Consider the following 20,987-nt stretch of genomic DNA (forward strand, 5'->3'; position numbering starts at 1 on the left):
TCAAACCTCTTTTAAACGACGCAAGCGACCATTGCCGAATTCCGACAAGCAATATTCCGGCGATATTATGCCAAATTCCGGCCATAATCTAGTTGTCAGATACTAGCCATTTGAGTGGGATCTTGCTAGAATGGTCGAATCCGGCCATTTTGATCCGAATCCGGCACAAATAGCTAGATTCTGGTCACTTTAAAAATAGTTTTTTAAATTAATCACAATTTGTAAAATGTATGATTATTGACTGTCAATGTGTATATCTTAGTTAAACATAATTTTTTAGTTGTTTTTTTTATATTATTTTACATTAATATTTTTATGTTGTGAATAAAAATTGATTTTTATAAATTAATATGATTGAATAAAAATATATAAAATATTAGTAATTTTTCGTACGCGTTAAACACAAAACAAAAAAAAAATGAAAACTTCATAACAAATTTTTTACAACGAAAATTATTTTCCTCCGAAACAAAAGGTGTATTAATTAGATACAAGAACTTGTACTTTCACTGCACATTGGAAGTGTGATCACGAGCTGAAGGGAACAAGGGAAGGACGTTTTGGTCTAAATTAATTATTAAGACACAAGGCCCTACAATTTTGTCAGCTAATTAAAAATATGTTTTTAAACAGAATTACAGAAATTATTTTGTCAAGGACTGTGTTTAATATAATGACCGTTTGAAAAAAGTGAAAAAAAAATTATTTTAAAGATATCTTTACAAATTTATCAAATATTTAACTGTATTTTTAAAATTTATATTTTTATTAATTATGCTTTAAAATCGTTAATTTATTTATTTTTTTTCCAAAATTTAAGTTTTAGTCAACTGTCCTTTCATGTTCAATGAGATACACGAGGATGATATCTGATTAAAACGCCTTTAATCATGGAGAAATGTTAGTTTTACAATAGGTGCACAATATGTGCACGTATTCCTCCCCCTCACATGAGGGTGGAGCCCACACACTACGCCTCACCCTCATGTGAGGGGGAGAGTGCACTTGTTGTGCACTCTTGTAGTGTAGCAATCATTTCTCTTAATCATGAAACTATGAAATGACCAATTAATGCTTAGGGAAAAACTTGGTGCACAACCATTCACATGGGTGGGACCCATCTAAGTGGGTGGATCCTACTCATGTGAGTAATTGTGCACAACCTGTTGTGCAAGGATCAACCCCCTAATGCTTATGGTTCACGTCAATACGATAGAACCGATGCAAGAAGTCTTGGGTAGTTGGTAGCTGGCATACACCAATATTTAATATTACAATTGTTCCTTGACATTCTATCACTCCCATTGGATACCCTACTCTTAAAACATTCTATTGGTTTCACTAACTATCCAAAGGAAAATGCTATACTTACACCCAAAGTTCCACACTCAGTTTTTACACCTTGACTGGCATTTTCACCTCATTTTTTTTTTTTTTTTTTAATTTCATTTTCAACCAACGCTCTCTCTCTCTCTCTCTCTCTCTGGTTCTTCTTCTTCTTCTCTCTTTCCGGCTGGCGAATGATGCTCGGGATGACGGGATCTGGACAGCCGGCGATTGCATCTCGGGATTTGGAGAGCCGGCTGTCCTCGCCTCAGCCAAAACGACTGAATCCTGGCCAGCTGGCCCGGATCTAGTCGTTGCCCGGCCGGATCTGGCCCTTCCCCGGTCGGATCTTGGCCGGCTAGTCAGGATCTGGTTGTTCCCCGGCTAAAATGGCTGGATCCTGGCCGGCTGGCCGGGATCTGGCACTTCCCAGGCCAGAACGGCCGAATCCTGGCCGGTTGGCTGGGATCTGGCACTTCCCTGGCCAGATTGGTTGGATCGGCCGGAATCCGGCCGTTCTGGTAGAGGAAGGGCTAGAATGGGTGGTTCGGGGTGGAAAACGAAGAAAAAGAAAAAAAAAGACGTGGTAATGCCATGTCAGGGTGTAGGGAATTGGGTGTAAGTGTAACAGCTCTCTTATCCAAATTAGGGGTGTACATGCTATCAGTTTTATTAACTATCCAAATTAGGAGTGTACATACTGGCGGTTAATGTCCGCGTCCGGTATTCGCAAATATCTACTATCTACACATGCAGATGCAGTTAGCAAAAATCACTATTTACGTATGTGGATGAGGATAGCAATTTTAGGGTCTGTACATCCTTTATATATAACATATATTTTTATATATATTTTATACTAAATATATATATTTATCAAAACCGTGTCGTATTCGTATAGGTTATGTTTAGTGTTTAAGTTTTAGGTTTTTTTCTTCTTCTTACTTCCGAGTTCGCATTCACACGCAGCTAGAGACCAAAGCCGTCTTCTTCATCTGGCCTCTTGCCTCTCATCTTCGATTTACTCATATCTCAGACTCTCATTATGTTTTTTATGTTTTGAATTTGTAATATATATATATATATATATATATATATATATATATATATATATATATATATATATATATATATATATATATATGTTGGATTTGTAATTTATATTTTTTATATTTGTTATATTATTTCTATTAAGTAGTTGCATGATTAATGTTGGCTACAAGGTTAATGTTGGCACTGAGTAATCACCCATATACCTGAAATGGGAAATTATATTTGGGTTGGCAGGTTGTATTTATTTAGACATTTTCATTGTAACATTTACCTGGCAATTTTTATTAGTTGCTGGCTTGATTGTTATGCTCATTGAATCATAGATAATATATATATATCCATCATCTCCTCTCTTTTTCTTTTTTCTTTTTTTCCCCGGTTTTACATATTTTCGGTGTTGCATTATATTTTTAAAACAAACTCAAAACACTAAAAATTTGCTCAAATTATTTTCAAAATCCTTTAAAATAGGCTCATTACTTATTTGTAGATAGCAGATAATAATTGCATTTAATATCCGCAATAACCATGCGGATGTGGATAGGAAAAATACGACGTTGATGTGGATATCTAAAAATGATATCTGCATTTCTAAGTTAAGGGAATTATAATAGGTTTAGGATTCTTTCAAATTATCTGTTTGAATTTGAAAAAATTTAGGCAGGTGATTATGTGAGACAACTTATGTGACCCATTTGACCTGATAAATGGTAGGGCAGCTCAACTTTTATTTGGTCAAGTAGGGGATTGTAAGTGGTCTCTTACAATCCCATGCTTGAATCCTCTCAAATTCGGACAGATAATTTAAGAGCATCATAATCATATGATATTTACCACATATAAACTAACGATACACTTATTACATTAGAGTATCTCCAACAAAGGCTCTAAATGGCTCATAATAGCTATTTACTATAACACATTGTACCTTTTGTTTAATATTTTGCTATAGTAAACTTTCAAATATGAAAGTAAAGTTTACCGTAGCACATTGTACCTTTTGTTTAATATTATTTTTGTTCTATCTTCTCCTTTTGTTTAATCATTTATCTCCCTCTCTCTCCTCCTTTTATCTTAAAAACAATAAAAATTATTAAAAAATAATATTTAAAGAAAATAGAAAGTTTAATAGATATTCCGTTAAAGTTTGTATTGAAAAATTGGTAGCTAAAATAAAAAAAGATGTCATTTAAGTAGCTAAAATACCCACCATTACTCGATATGCTCTTAGTCCCTAAATTATAAATTGTTATGTAAAATAGGGGTATACATGCGGATGTAAATATCACTTTTATATATTTGCATTATGTTTTTCCTAATTACATCTATGCGGTTATTATTTGCTCTCCGCATATTAGGTAACAAGCATTTTGTCCTATTTAAGTCTATTGGACCTTCTTTGTGTCTCTATTAGAATTTATTTTAAACGATTTTGAAAATAGTTTAAGCTTATTTTTAGTGTTTTGTGCTTATTTTAATTTTTTTTAAGCCCTGATCGTTTGAAAATATATTGATTTCACAATATTACTTTTGTTTTTTTATCCAAGTGTTATACAAGAAAGCAACACACCCAATCAAACCAATATAAACATAATCTATACCTAATAAAAAAAATGACATGATTTTGGTATTAAACACCAAAACGACATTATTTTATTGAATTTATTAAATATAATATACATAAATATATAAATATAAAATATATATAAAGGGTACGTGGATTCGGTTGATAACCACATTTGCAGACCCTAAAACCGCTATCCATATCTCCATTTACAGATAGTGGTTTTTGTTAACCGCATCCACATTCGCATGTATGGATAACGGATGATGGATAGCAGATAGTAAGTGTTAGCGGTTAATATCCACCGTACATACACCCCTAATGTAAAAGTCAACACAACACTAATTATTATTATTATTTTCTAATTGAATAAGAAAAGGGTTATAGGGGAGGATCCTTCTCACTTTTGATAGAAGAGGAATAAGAAGTGTACTATCCTATTCCTATAAACGAAAAATGGGTGAGCTCCCCCAACAATAAACCAAAACCAAACTAAAACAGTGCTGAAATAATTACAAATGGTATGAATTGAAATAAGTTAAATAGGTGATTCGGTCCTTTCAAGAGGCCGCATAATGAGATTAAAAAAGCTAAAGACGCATAGATTAAGATAAACCAATCTGTAACCTCACTTGCGAACAACGACAATGGCCGAAAGAAGGCTGAAGCGGTAGTAGCACAGATAGAGTATGAAGCTAGGACTGTAGAAAAGAGAAGCTTTGACACAAATTTAGATAAACCCATAAAACTTAAAAAAAAAAAAAAAAAAAAAAAAAAAAAAAAAAAAAAAAACAAGAAGGAAACAAATAAGCAAGAAAAAACCCCAAAAACTAGCAACTTCAGCATTTGGCAGAGCGGAGTGTAACAGACTCGATGCCGACACGTGAGAATAACACTCCAAAGCGTGAAAGGCAGAATGCAGTACGGTCGGCAGTGGTGGGGAGCTGGAGCGCTAGTGAGTGTAGTGAAGTGAAAGGCAGGGACCATCGGAGAAACATAGATCTAGCTTTTAAAAAACCAGATCTAAGAACTTTTATAAAATAGGCACGGTGGAGCATCCAAGACACGGAGATTGAGATTCTGGATGGGGTAAGTTATATGGGACGACAGATAAAACCTTATGAGAGTTAAGGAGGGCTAGAGAAACCACTGGCCAAACAACAATATAATTAAAAGTATACATAAAGGAAAGAAGAAAAGGAGAGGAAGGAAGAGATGAGGTCTTTCCCTCCTCCCCAAGCCGGCTCAAACTAGGGAACAGGAAAAAAAAAAATGTATGAGAGAGAACATATATATAAAAGGAGGCGATAGTTTTTCGTTCGGCAAAAATGCTTTGGAAAATGTTAGTTTTACTACAATAACACAACATGTGCACAACACCCCCTCACATGAGGGTAGAGCCCATTATGTAAGCCCCACCCCATGTGAGAGGATGTTATGCTAATGTTGTGCTGCTGTAATGCAGCAATCAAGGCCCAAATGCTTTACATAACAAAAATGCTTTACATAATGCTAAGTTGATTGTGTTATTTGTACACACATTTTTCGCATACTTACAATAAGTGTGGGACCATACATGTGGACGTCACACCAAGTTACAAACCAACCCTTAGCTAGTGAGACATTGGGGCCCGTTCGTACGCTAATTATGCAAAAAAAACATGAAAAACGTGGCGTGTGTCGACAATTGGTTTCTACTATAAATTACAGGTGCAAGTCTTGTATAATTTGCCATCGATCCCAAAACCTCAAGACCACCAATCACCATGGAGTTTTATTCTCATATCCAAACAATTGTAGGCCTTCTAACTTTGCTAGTAATCTGTAGAGTCTTGAGAATTGCATCTCATGCCAAGAAGAGTCGCGCCAAGCTCATCGGAATCCCTGAACCACCCGGCGCACTACCCTTGATAGGCCACCTCCATCTTCTCGGAGGCCAAGACCCAGTCCCCCGAATTCTTGGGGCCCTGGCCGACAAATACGGCTCGCTCTTCTCACTCAATGTCGGCCTTCATCGGCTCTTGGTGGTGAGCAGCAAGGAGATGGTCAAGGAATTCTTGGCCACCAACGACAGAATTTTTGCCACGAGGGTAAGCATAGCAGCTGGCAAATACCTTGGTTACAACAATGCTATGTTTGCTCTTGCTCCTTACGGACAATATTGGCGCGACGTGAGAAAGATGGCCATTCTTGAGCTTCTGTCGAGCGATCGGGTGCAAATGACGAAACATGTTCCGAACACAGAAGTGGAGTCGCTGATAAAAGACTTGTACTCGCTGTCTATAAACAACAGCGTGGCGACCATCAGCGACAGGTTTGAGCAGATGAGTTTCAATATCATCCTCACGAAGCTTGTTGGGAAGCGATTTTCCTCTGCCGAATACGGCGACAAGAACAGCGAGGGGAGTCGCATTAGAAGTGGGATACACCAGGCTTTGTATCTGAGCGGTACTTTTGTCATGTCAGACGCCATTCCTTTTCTTGAATGGCTGGACTTTCAAGGGCATGTCGGTTCCATGAAGAGAGCTGCCAAGGAAATTGACTCGGTGATTGAAATTTGGCTTAAGGAACATCTTCGCCAGCAAAAATTAGAGTGTAAAAGTAGAGAAGAAAGGGATTTCATGGATGCGATGCTAGCAACCCTCGAGGAGGATGCTGTGATCTCGGGACATACACGCGATAATATCGTCAAGGCAACAACAATGGTACGTACGTTAGTTCTTCATTTCTTATGATTGCTAGCTAGTAAGAATTATTAGATGCCTTGCTGTTGGCTTAGTCTTAAATATGTTAGAATATTAATCAAATATGCTTTTTTGCTGCAGATTCTCATCCTAACAGGCGCAGGAAGCACAGCTGTCACTCTAACATGGATAGTGTCCTTGCTCTTAAACCACCCAAGCGTGCTAAAGGCTGCCCAAGAAGAGCTAGACATCCATGTCGGGAAGGATAGACGGGTGCAAGAATCTGATATCAAGAACCTGAACTACCTCCGAGCAATTGTTAAGGAAACTCTCCGCCTCTACCCACCAGGCCCCGTCACAGGATTGCGCGAGGCCATGGAAGACTGCGAAATTGGCGACCGCTTTGTTCCAAAGGGCACTCGTTTGATCGTCAACATATGGAAGCTGCAACGAGACCCGCGCGTGTGGTCAAACCCAACGGAGTTCCAGCCGGAGAGGTTTATGACAACTCATTCGGCGATTGATATCAGGGGTCCAGATTTTGAGTTTATTCCTTTTAGTTATGGTAGAAGGTCATGCCCAGGAGCGTCATACGGCATGCAAGTGGTTCACTTGACACTGGCTCGTTTGCTTCAAGGATTTGATATCACAACCATGGCTGCAGGTATGAAGGTGGACATGCGTGAAGGATTGGGAATTGCCTTGCCCAAGGCGGATCCATTAGAGGTTGTACTCAAGCCTCGCCTTCCTATGGATCTCTATTAATTGCATGCTTTCAGGCAGCTACTTCAAGTTAAATTCAAGGTTAATTTACTTGTCTTAGGTTAAGTTAAATAGCCTTAGTCTTTTGGTTTTCATAGATATAATGTAACCTCCTTAAGGTGAAAACCCTATCAATTAAATAAAGCTCAAATGGCTACATAAATATGAATTGTGTTGGTTCTGGTCTTTGCTGGTAAAGTGAGAACACTTTCTTCATATTGTTTCCTTTACAAGCACCTCAAAATTTACTTTTCACATCTATATATACCAAGGAAAGCATCTATATATACCAAGGATTGTTGTGTAAATATCATTTCTCCTACTAAGTTAGCCATCTAATCGAAGCAGTAGTATCTCAACTCAAGGAATAGTTTTCCCGCAAGAGGTCAGAGAGAGCATCTATCTTGCATTTATATTGATAACATTACAAACGACTTTATTACCGTATCATTTATGTTGTGAAATGTGAAAATATAACCCAAACACTCTAACAATGTCTAGAAAAGGGGTAAATATATGGAGTAATGATAAGGGACCATTATTTTATCCTCTCAAAGTTGATGTAACTTTTAAAATTGCCAATGAATCAAAATAAAAATATGGATACAATATCCTAAATCTAATGATAATTTTAAAAGTCACATCAATTTGGTAGGATAAAAAGATGGTCTCTAACATTACTTTAAATAAGTGTATGTCAATATGATGCAAAATTCAAAAATTAGGAATCATACAAACATTCACCAAATATAATGAAAGCAGTAAATTAATCATTAATACAAGTAATTTGGTGACAAATTGTAAATCTTTTGGAGAACTCTTAAAAAGTAAAACTATTCTGATGCACCCAAACCCAAGAAATCAATTAATTATATAAATATGAGAAATTATAAGAAGTTCACACTTAAGAAACATTTGAACTTAAGAGTACTTTCTTGTACTAGACAAGTGACCCACTTGTCTGCTATCGCAATAGTTTTTCCAGAACCTCTGAAAAATTCTTCTATTCGATTCCTTTTACCAGAACTTCGATAGCCTAAAGGCTTTTTATGAAACCTAAGATTGTGTGGTTTACAATAAACAAACTCTAAGAAAGAATTAGTATAAGTACTTTAGGATCAAAGAACTCGATCTCTCTTAGCACACTAAAACAAAGCTTCTTAGTCTTGTAAAAATCGGGCATATAGTGATCACCTATTTATAGTCTTTGAAAACTATGTTTATTAGAGCAATTTGGAGACCCAAATATGGAAAAAACGTGGTGGCGTTTGAATGGTCCAACCCACCTTCGAACGGAACTAGGTTAAAAAATATTTCTTGACGGCACTGTTTGAACGGCTCAAAGAACGACAACCTCTGGATCTTCAAAGCAGCATACCATTTGGACGGTGCATCGAACAACTCAACGAATGGTGGCCTCTCACTCTTTAAAATAACATACCGTATGTTAGTAACACTCTTCAAAATAATACTGATCTATACCATCATTGTGGTTTGCACCCATTTGTGCATTTGATAAAAATATTTATAAAACTTGAGTTTCGTAGTTTTTCAACTTATGAATTTGTTATTTATGTTTCACTATAACCCTTTACTTATAGACTTAAATTTACTATTAGAGTTGGGATAGGAGATAAATCGGAGTTATAGTAGAATTAGGACTGGAGTCATCATACAACTAAGATTGGAGTCATAGCTGAACTAGGACTACAAGTCCTAGTACCATGGGGTACACAGCCAATGGGAGAAAGTTACTTCCCTTACCCCTGCACCACACAGCCATGGGGAGAAAAATTCTCTCCATGTGCCTACTACTCCTCACTCTTAAGCATGAACTTGGGTTTTATCCCTTAGGCTCAATGCTCCTTTAACTCCACTTAAGCTTTTTAAAATAAATTTCAAGAGTCCAAAGCTTTTTAAAATAAATTTCAAGAGCCCAAAGCTTTTTAATAAGTAAACCCTTAGGAAATAAATTCCTAAGCCCAACCATCTATAAGTAATAAGCCACTTCAGGATCATATTCCTTTGGCCCATATTTTATCAAATAAAAGAATCCAAATAAATAAATGCATAATCGAGACCAAAATCAAATGGTCAATTTACATCAGCTTAAAGAGGGACCTAAATAAAAAAATACAATTAGCTTCAATAGGTCTATGATAATATCACATGACACTATTAATCACAATTGATTCCATTAAACAAATGTGACTGTACTCTAATATATATTTTCAATTTAATGAATTAATCCATGTGATGTACTTATTTATTACATATTACATCTCCATGAAAGTAGTTGAACCAAAGTCAATACACTTTTACTTTTTTCACTACATCTTTTTCTTGATAACCTGATTTAATTCCATGATTTATCCTTTTTGTACTCTTACCTTGCACAAAATAAAGTTTCAGTAAATCCCATTAAAACACTCAGGCTCGAGCTTTAGGATAATCATTCCTATTAAATCTACATCAAGTGGAATATTCTTTATCGTTTTGTTCCGTCACAAAGGATTTGGATCCCTACTTGAAGAATATGTTCCCACAATGCTACACGCGATCATCCAATGTACGGAGATGTTGACCAATGTTCAATATTCTACAATTATAAAAGCATCATCCAGATAATTAGAGTTTTAGATACCAATCCCAACATAGGGGGCATTGCAATTTGAGTATAAGTTCGAGGGGTAAGTGTGGTTTAAAAAAAAAAAAAATTCCAAAAATTCCAAAAATTCCAAGCTGAAAACTGGAGGACCCAACAATTGACGAACCGTTTTAGGAAGCCCACCAGCTAAAGTTTATAGGGGACAGATGAGCGTCCGGACGGGATGGCACGATCGTCAGGACGGCTGACAGGGAACCGATTTCTTCGATCTTTCACGCAGTGCAGAGTCTTCTGAGAGTGCTCTGAATAGTGGAATCCCTGTTTACTGCATCTTTACACACAAGTGATTTTGTCCAGAATGAGACCAAAATACTAACAAACTCCCCCTTTGGCCATTCTGGGACAAAAATCACTTGACCGGTTTGGAAATACATTCCCAGTCCAAAAATAAAATTTACTCCCCCTTTTTGTCACAAAGGGACAAAGGGTAAAACAGAGTAATAAAAACACCAACTGTAATAAAAACTACTCCCCCTAACAGTCTCAGAAGGACCCGGGTAAACAGAGTAATATAAGTCCAAAAATTAAACAAGCAAGGACTGAAAAAGTAGCTGAAAAAGGAGACAGCAACAAGGTTAGGTTCTTCAAACATATAGTAGCTCACGCATGTATATCCGTCTGTAAAGCAGTCAAGGAGCAAGCTAGAATTATGCAAACATAGAGTTGATAGACAAGTATAATATAGATAAAGGTTACCCTGCAGCCATAATAACGAAAATAGCTTGCTCAACTCATGCAATACGTGTACATGTGTGAAGACTCTTTTCCCACAAGGTTTGATTTTTACAAATATGACAAGAAGCAACCAGATTTTCTAGATGAGAGAGAAAATCAGTGACAGATTAATCAAAAGTCAAACCTTATAACTTACTAGGCCTAGCCACCCTCATCTGATACACTCCCCCTGAGATACAGCACCTAATCGTTTTACTTGTACCATGAAGGACAAGGTAAATTTTACTTGCACATAGAGAGCAAGGCATAATGCAAATTTAGCACATAAGCAGTGAATATACAATTAAAGCAACAAAATTCATATGATTAGCTGCTTGATTCTTATGGTGCTGCAAACTGTAGGGAGTGCCAGAGTTTTTGGATTCTAGGTTCAACTAGCCTGTGGTCAATTTAACTATCTTATCAAAAACCTCTTCTCTTTTCCAAAATATCTAGGGGCAAAAAGTCAGAGAAGGAAAAGGACGCACCTCTGGGGAGTCTAGGATAGTGTATAAAGTCATCACATGAGACAAGCAACTATCAAACAGAACAATGAGCAGGAGAAACTTTGCAGATATCAGACTTATGTTCTCAGCCATATGTAAGCATAATACATCAAAGTTCAATGAACTAGTAAATCAGAAAGAATACATGAGATAGCTGACATACCTTGCGAATAACTGCCTTGCTACACAACTCCCAAAATATATATTTTTTTTAAAATTTTTCTTTTTTACAACATCATGCTATCAAAAGACAAGACAAGAATCTTATCCTAGCATGGAACAACATGTCTAGGACATGGCACAAACACCAATGGCTTTCCGAAAAGACTCAAACCTACTACCATCTAGAGGTTTGGTAAGAATGTCAGCCAATTGATTTTTAGTGGGGATAAATGAGAGAGAAACTACCTCGGATTCCACAAGATCACGTAAGAAGTGATGTCTGATGTCGATGTGCTTGGTCCGAGAGTGCTGAACGGGATCCTTGGAGATATTGATGGCACTAGTATTAACATAGTTGATAATCATAGTGTCTTAAGAGAATCCGTAGTCCCCCAGCAATGTCTTCATCCATAGTAATTGGGTATGATGTGGTCTTTTGTTTACCAAAATATATCAATAATAAAATTACCACTCGCAATAGTACAAATCCTTATAGGATAGGGCTATGTTGAGGGTGTCGAACCTCAAGGACTGCGTAGGTATTATTATCAAGCCTATCAAGATTAAATATAACTTAATTTAAAATATGTTTGATTTTTGTTTTATAAAAATAAATGCATAAAAGTAAAAGACATAAATTTAAAGATAGTAGGGACGAGATAAAGAATAGGGGATTGATTTCACCACTCACCGCATAACAATGATCAATCGTAAATTAACAAGGAAAATTCATACTATGCATGATATAGAGCTCGTCTCACTCGAGTAGTCAAGAAATTACCTCTAAATAATAAGTATAATCCATCTTCGGTTGGCACGGACCGTCCACCTAACCACTAAGATGCGGTACGACCCGTCTTCCCTAGGTATGGACTAGCTACGTCTTTAATAGGATACACATAATCAATAAAATAGCATAACTCATCTTCGGTTGGCACGGACTGTCTACCTAAATTACACTAAACTAGGGTGTAGTACAATCCGTCTTCCCTAGGCATGGTCTATCTAATCCTCTTGATCATATATTAATTAAAACTGTTGTATAACAATCATTCACATAATCACAGAAAATATGAAAGATTGAGTTCAATCAATATAAAAGACTTTCTAAAACAAGATAAGAAATTCATAATGATTGAATATAAACATTAAAATCAATTCTCACAGTTATACAACTATCATGCATATAGAAAATCTCAAATTAAAATACAATTAAACCATCGTTACTTGGAAAGGGCTACATCAACACCCTATTAGGAATTTAACCGTTCATCGTGGTGCTGGGATGGCCTCCTACCATGGTATTCTCCTCTTCAATTTGTTAGGCCTCCAAGAAGAATTTTTGTCTAAAGCTAAGCACAAGCCCAAGCACACCTTCTCTTGAAGCTTAGGGGTCTATTTATAGGGAGTACACAAGTCCTAGAAGCCCTTGAAATTCCATAAAAATCGTTCTTGAGTCTTCTTATCCAAGTAGGAGATTGAAACTTCAATCCAAGTAGGAAAAGGATTCCAAATTCGGCCAGGATTGTGATCTTTTATTGAGGGGCGGTTTTGGCATAGTAAACGTCAGAATTTAGGAAAAGCTATTTCTGATAAATTTGTTGCATATTTTATTAGCTTTCCAACGCCACCAATTTTATTGCAATCCAATATCTGATGCAAAAGTTATGATTCAAAGACTGAGACATATGCAGAATCCAAATTTGAATCCAATCCGATTTTGACTCTTAATGGAGAAATTCCGATTTAATCCTTCACTTGATTTGATTAAACTTAACCACATCATATAGGTCTTTTATTATGATTGGTTAAACTTAAACATATCTTCCAAGTCTTCTCAAAGTGTGCTTTAAGCCCAAAATCAATTAAATTAATTGCATCTTTATTTAAAACCTGAAAACAATAAAACAACACAAAATCAAACAAATAATAATGTTAAGGAATTAAAATATATAAGTTAAGGTGCTTGAATGTGCAACATTCGAAGCTTATCAGGGTACAACAACTACCCGCAACAATATACTCAGCTTCAGCAGTGGAGAGAGATATAGAGGCTTGTTTCTTGCTCATCCATGCTACAAGATTGTTCCCCACGTAGAAACATCCTCCCAAGGTGCTTTTTTTTATCATCGGCATTTCCAGCCCAATATGAATCAGAGTGTCCTGCAACAACAAAATTTGTTTCCCTAGAATACCAAATGCCATAAAGAAGGGTATCATTTATATACCTGATGATACGCTTGACTGCAGTGAGGTGAGATTCCTTAAGATTTGCCTGAAAACGAGCACAAACTCCCACACTGAAGGCAATGTCTGGTCGGCTGGCTGTAAGATACAAGAGGCTCCCTATCATACTCCTGTAAAGAGATGGATCAACTGATTTGCCTGCAAGATCACTACTAATCTTGACACTGGTGTTCATGGGAGTACGGGCACGACTATTTCCATCCAAACCAAACTGCTTGACTAGATCTTTAGCATATTTTGACTGAGAGATGAAAATGCCTTCAGTAGTTTGCTTGACTTGAAGGCTAAGAAAGTAGTTCAGCTCACCAATCATGCTCATCTCAAATTCCTGCTTCATTTCTTCAGAGAACTCATGGGCAAGAGAGTCTAAGGTAGCTCCAAAAATGATGTCGTCAACATAGATTTGAGCAATGAGTTTGTGAGTACCTTGATTTCTGATGAATATAGTTCGATCAGCTTGCCCCCTTGTAAATCCCTTAGTCAAGAGATAAGTAGTGAGACGCTCATACCATGCCCGAGGAGCCTGCTTGAGCCCATATAGAGCCTTTTTCAGCTTGTACACATGATGGGGATGATGAGGATCTTGAAAACCCTTCGGTTGTTCTACATAGACTTCTTCTTGAAGAACACCGTTTAGAAATGCACTCTTAACATCCATCTGATATAACTTGAACCCAAGATGACAGGCAATAGAGAGAAGAATTCTGATGGATTCTAACCTGGCAACCGGGGCAAATGTTTCATCAAAGTCTACTCCCTCTATCTGAGTATATCCTTGTGCAACAAGACGGGCTTTATTTCGAACCACAGTACCATGCTCATCTATTTTATTTTTGAAGATCCACTTGGTACCAATAATATTCTGTCCTGTAGGACGGGGAACCAAGGTCCAGACATTATTTCTGGTGAATTGATGGAGCTCATCATGCATTGCAGATACCCAGCCTTCATCTTGAAGGGCTTCATCAACCTTCTTGAATTCTGTCTGAGCAAGGTAGCAACTATAGGAGACTTGATTGGCTACTTCACTGGTGGGCTGAATGACTCTGCTTCTCAACCTACACCCTTCATCTATGGTCCAAGAAGCTGCTGAGGAGGATGATTGTGCTTCACCTATGATCGCTTAGGAGGATTAGCAGGAGTATCCTCATCTTCAGAAGTAGTGGGAGTGGTGTCCGAAGTCGTGGGAGAAAAAGGAGATTCATCTGGAGACACCTTTGGAGGGGGCTTAATAATATCAGTTGGAGCTGCTGAAGGATCAACTGAATCAAGCTGATTTTCCTCCCTGCTAATTGGTCTCTGAACTTCTTCATCATCAATAACTACATTTATAGATTCCATCACAGTCTCTGTTCTTTTATTAAAGACCCTGTAAGCACGACTGTTTGTGGAATATCCCAAGAATATACCTTCATCACTCTTGGAATCAAATTTTCCCAGATTCTCCTTGTCACGAAGTATATAACATTTACTTCCAAAAGTTTTGAAGTACTTTACCATGGGTTTTTTACCTCGCCAAATTTCATAGGGAGTCTTGTTTGTCTCAGGCCTCAGGTAGATCCTGTTGATGATATGACAGGCAATGTTTACAACTTCTCCCCAGAAGTGTTGAGCAAGATTCTTTGAGTGGATCATCACTCGAGCCATCTCCTGAATTACCCTGTTCTTTCTTTCAACAACTCCATTCTACTGAGGAGTGATAGGAGAAGAAAATTCTTGCTTGATTTCATATGAGAGACAGAATTCTTCGAACTTGGAATTTTCAAATTCTCTTCCATGATCACTGCGGATTCTCATAATCTGGCAATTTTGCTCAACCTGAATCTTCTTGAATAAGAGATAAGCTGTATCATAAACATTAGATTTTTCTCGAATAGGAATAGCCCAAGTATATCGAGAGAAGTCATCTACAATAACCAGAATATATCTTTTCCCTCATAAACTGGCAGTTCTAGTGGGACCCATGAGATCCATGTGTAGTAATTCTAAGTTTCTGGAAGTTTGAATACCTGAGGTCTTCTTATGAGCTGCTCGAGTCTGTTTCCCTAGTTGGCAAGAACCACAGATTCTTTTTCCAGTCTTCTCCATTTTGGGCAGACCTTTAACAACATCTTTGCCTGCAATTTTCAACATATCGGAGAAATTTAGATGCTTTAACCTCTGGTGCCACAGCTCACTGTCATCTATGGTTGCCTTGTTGCAGAAAATCTAAGGATCTGTAGTCAAACCAGGAAGACCATAGCAATTGTCAGCAGTTCTTTCTCCTCCCATGAGCCATCTGCCACTGCTGTCAAATATACTGTCAAATATATTACATTCCTTCTTGGAGAATTGCACCACTAAATCATTGTCACAAAATTGGCTGATGCTGAGGAGATTTGCCTTTAGTCATTCTACATACAAAGCTTCTTGAGATGTTCCGAGGCCTGGGATGTCGATGATCCCTTTTCCAATGACTTTGGATTGGCTGCCATCTCCATAGGTGATCCGTCCACCTCTGCCCATCTGAACTTCTATTAGTAAAGTCTTGTCACCTATCATGTGTTTAGAACAACCACTATCTAAATACCACAAACAAGTATCAAGAATTTTCAGTGCAGTATGAGAAACTAAACACAGATTATCTTCCTTTTTGACCCAAACTTGTTTGGAAGCTTTTTGATTATTAACCAGGACAGATCTTTGCTCATTAGGGGTGAGGTATGCTAACTTCTCACTAATGAGTTTAACTTGATCACTTAACATTTTAACTTGCTCTTCAAAACCTGGTTCATCTTTACTAGGGATAAGGGTTTCGTTCCAAGGTTTCAGAGACTTAATTTGGAAACAGTTTGGTTGAATATGACCAATGATACCACAGTGATGACATGTAGGTATAGATTGATTCTCCCCTTTACCCTTACAAGCAGATTGAGTATGAGACATGATAGGCTTAACAAACATGGTTCTATGAACAGACATATCATGAGAAACAGAAGCAACTTTATCCATACTCAAGTCAGACATAATAGAAGTCAAAAAAATAACACTCAAGAAATTAATCTTCTCAGAGTGTACCAAGCTCTGATACCAATTGAAAATTGAAATTGACTTCTAAATAAAAGGCAAGTGTGTGCAAAGTGTGCAACAAAAATAATAATGCAGAAAGTAAACAACACAGAGATTTTTGTTGACGAAGTGGAAACTTAATCAAGAGAAAAACCACTCCAGGGCAGCCAAACCCAAGAATTCCACTATTCAGAAGACAAGACTAGATACAAGATAGTAGCACTCACATATATCCGATGCAGTGGTCGTACCTTGCTCTCTAACGTGCAACCCAACACGAACGCATCCCAACCAGGTCTCCTACCTGAAGGGGTCTTCAATGGAATCCTTTACCTTAGGACTAACCCCTAAGATAGACTTCAGATGTAGCGCAGCAACAGCATACTTGCAATGGCTTCAGAGGAAACTTAAACAGCTCGACAATCTTTCAAAATAACTTCTATGAGCATTTGTGGAATTCAATCTCGAATTCTTGCAGTTCTCAATACCTAAGGACCTCTATTTATAGGCTGAGGAGCAGAATGAGCGACTACAGTGATATGTACGGATACCGTTCGGACGGTGAACCTGGGCCGTCCGGACGGACAATTGTGCGACAGGATTTCCTGAGAATTTCGCTGAAAATCTTTCCTGTTTAAGAGCTGCGTCTGGACCGTGAGACATAATCGTCCGGACGGTCGCACGTCCACTGCAAGTAACTTCCATATAAGCTTCGTACGTCCAAACCATGGGGGATGAACGTCCGGACAGCTGAACTTCAACACGCAATTTCCATATCTGCAATGCGAGCGTCCGAACCAAGGCTGAAAGACGTCCGGACGGTTGAAGTCGAATCGGCAATTTCCTTAACTATTGAACGCGCGTTCAGACCAAGGCTGACTGACGTCTAGACGGTGACATTTGAATTGCGATTCTTGCCTTAAGGAGACGCGCGTCCGGACGGGATACCACATCGTCCGAACGATTGAATCAGTCTTCCCATATTTGAACTTGGAAAGAATCTGAAGCTAGTCGAGTACTGAGAGGCGTCCGGACGGGCTGCTGAGACGTCCGGACATATGCAAGCTGGATAGAAACTTCTCGACACAGTGGAGGGTCCGGACGGAAATGCACGTCCTCCGGACGGATGATGCTTGGTCTGTCTAGCGTCCGGACGGTATGACACGTCGTCCGGATGGATGAAATAGGGGACATATGAGCGTCCGGACGGGATGGCACGATCGTCAGGACGGCTGACAGGGAACCGATTCCTTCGATCTTTCACGCAGTGCAGAGTCTTCTAAGAGTGCTATGAATAGCGGAATCCCTGTTTACTACATCTTTACACACAAGTGATTTTGTCCAGAATGAGACCAAAAAATTAACAGAGAGACATGAGCCTATATAAAGAACCAGCTGGTACCCCTATTCTCCTCTCCTTATTGACTTGAGCGTTAGACGTGTACGGTTGGTCTCACCACTGACACCCTCTAACCTCCTCCTTTCTCCTGTGGCCCCACCTTAACAGGCAGCGTGCAGTCACTTTAATTTTATCAACAAAAACGTTAAATTACTAGTATTTTTACAAGGTTGTGCTGGTCAAAGATATAAAAGAAGCTTGAATTTAAAGGATAATAGAATTGAATGGAGACACTCCTTGTTGGTACATTTTTCGGTACAGTGTGAACTGTATATTCTTTTATGTTCTTCACGCTTTTCAAGAATACTGCAAAACAACTAAAATTAAGAGGTTCTTTTGGGGGTGTCACTTCGATGCCTAAATTAGCTTTTGAGGAAAAAATATGCTCAATGCATAAAATAATTAGTCTATCATTTATATTTGGGGTATGGGCCTATTTATAGACAAAAATGTAGAGTCAAACCTGAATTGAGTTTACTACTCCCACTTGAACTAGGAATATCTGTGAATGTTTAGTGTTTGATTTGATCTGAGAGTTCTATCCTCATTCAACTAGGAGTTGGACTGTTGACCAAATTCTTCAAAGAGTCCTTATTGGACATGAATTGGGATTACTACCCCAATTTGACTTAGAATATGATTTCCCAACAGTTACCCCCCGGATTCCCTTATCCAAAGCTTGCTTGGATAATGAGAATTTTATGTCTTGGAAAATCCAAGCCTTGGTTTGTTCAAGGCTTGAACAATCTTTAGCTTCCTACCTTTGAATGTCTCGAGTTTAACTGTTGCACTTCTTGGGAACATTGGGCGTGTGATCACACCTGAGACACGCCTTTCTATCTTGATAGATACCGACCTACCCCCGTGACTTCAGATTCTGAGGGTGGTGCTCCTTAAAAAACCTAAAAACTACAATCTCGAAGGTTAAATCAGACCCCCCACGCCTTTTTTTTTTTCCTTAGGGTTTTCTCCCTATCTCTGGTGATGGCCTCATGCCTTCTAAAAACCTGCTAACCTGCAAACCCGAGGGTTAAATCCGAACCCCCATGCCTTTTTGTTTTTTCCTTAGGGTTTTCTCCCTATCTCTGGGATGGCTCTATGCCTCCTGAAAACCAGCTAACCTGGAAACCGACCTGTTAATCTGCAAACCTGAGGGCTAAACTTGACCTGCCATGCCTTCTTGTTTTTCCTTAGGGTTTTCTCCCTTCCTTGTTTTCGCTGCAGGGTTGTCTCCCTGCTCCGAGGTAGCTCTCTTGTACTTGTAAATCTGTAACTTGAGACCTGAAAACCGAGGTTTACTTAAAAACCGAGGGTTGTTTCCCTTCCTTGTTTTTTCTGTAGGTTTGTCTCCCTGGATTTCTCTTAGGGTTTTCTCCCATGCTTGTTTTCTTTGCAGGGTTGTCTCCCTCGATTTACCTTAGGGTTTTCTCCCATGCTTGTTTTCTCTATAAGGTTGTTTCCTTGGATTTACCTTAGGATATTGTCTCAAGCTTGTTTTGTCTTCAAGGTTGTCTCCCTGTATTTTCCTTAGGGTTTTCTCCCATGTTTGTTTTCTCTATAGGGTTGTCTCCCTGGATTTACCTTAGGGTTTTCTCTCATCCTTTGGGCTAGGCTCCAGTCTCCTTGTTTTTTATAGGGTTTTTTCCCCGCCTCCTTGTAAAAGAAGTGACATCAACGGTTCTCGGTCTCTAGACCAAGAACATTCCGATGCTTAAGTCAGCTTTATTCTTTTATTCTGAATATAAATATAGGGAATCTTCTGTCTTTATTATAATTAATCTGAGTTAGAAAAATAATAACCTAGTTCTTTGCAAACATAAATGCGAAAAATAAGAGTCTCGCCTAGGACTCCCGACAGTCCTCACTACCTGATCTCGGCCATAATTATTTGTTGCCTCAGTTCTCTACGCCATGGACTCCTACTTCTTTAGTCCTCTGTTCTGTCTATATCCTCCCGGGGATCATCCCCATTCCCTCTCATCTAGCTGAGGATTGTCTTAGGGATAATAATCCTGAGGTTGTTGATCTTGGGGCTGATAGTCTTGACGATTACGGGGCCTATAATTTCGGGGCTGATTCCTTTGCTCTCCCAAAAATCGAAGCAGCTTGCCGTTTTTTGTGAGCTCCTTGATTAGCAACCTTAGGGTATGCACCCTCAATGTAATGACCTACTTGTTTGTGAAAATCATAATACTTGCCTACATTCTTGTAAGGTGGATTATCTGGCATCTTTGGTGGTTGGCGAAACTCTGGATCTCTTTTGATCTCCATGAGCACTTCTAATATCCCGACATTGAGAGGTGTAAAGTTATAGCCTTTGAACTTTTTTGCCGGCTTCAACTCTTCCCCACCAGCTTTCCTAAACTATTTCCTTTTCTTTTCTGGGGCTATCTCTCAAGGTAGCCTAAAACTGGCCATAGCCTTCAGCGTCTCTTCCTGATTGATGAATTCTTCTACCTTATCCATCAAGTCATGCAAGGTACTCGGTTGCTTCTGTGCCAACTTCTTCATTAGAGGCTCCTATGGTGAAATTTTCTGATAGATGGCAACGAATACCATATATATCCTCAATTGGATCTTCAACTGTTATCTTCTCTCGGTTGAACCAGGTCATAAACTCCTTAAGAGTTTCATTCTTTGTGCTGATGCAATGTTAACAAGTATCCTGAGGGCTTCTTTGTGTCCAGAAAGCCAAAAACTCCGTCAAGAATATCTTGGACAACTCCTTGAACTTATCTAAAGAATTCAGGGGCAGCTTCCTAAACTAGTCTCGGGCATTCTCTGAAAGAATAAGAGGGAAGGCTGGACATGCCATTTCATCGGGTGTCCTGTGAAGATCTAGATGAGCTTGGAA

The 20,987-nt window shown here is 38.4% G+C and overlaps 1 protein-coding gene across 1 annotated transcript; it reads left to right on the plus strand.

Annotated features, from left to right (window-relative positions):
• Positions 1–5,664: 5,664 nt before the first annotated feature.
• Positions 5,665–7,552, plus strand: LOC133880335 (dimethylnonatriene synthase-like). The gene is made up of 2 exons (XM_062319289.1): positions 5,665–6,648; positions 6,769–7,552. The coding sequence occupies exons 1-2, from the start codon at positions 5,710–5,712 to the stop codon at positions 7,390–7,392; spliced, it is 1,563 nt and encodes a 520-aa protein (XP_062175273.1). The 5' UTR covers positions 5,665–5,709; the 3' UTR covers positions 7,393–7,552.
• Positions 7,553–20,987: the final 13,435 nt, after the last annotated feature.

This window comes from Alnus glutinosa, chromosome 10, assembly GCF_958979055.1.
Source record: "Alnus glutinosa chromosome 10, dhAlnGlut1.1, whole genome shotgun sequence".
Lineage (NCBI taxonomy): Eukaryota > Viridiplantae > Streptophyta > Magnoliopsida > Fagales > Betulaceae > Alnus > Alnus glutinosa.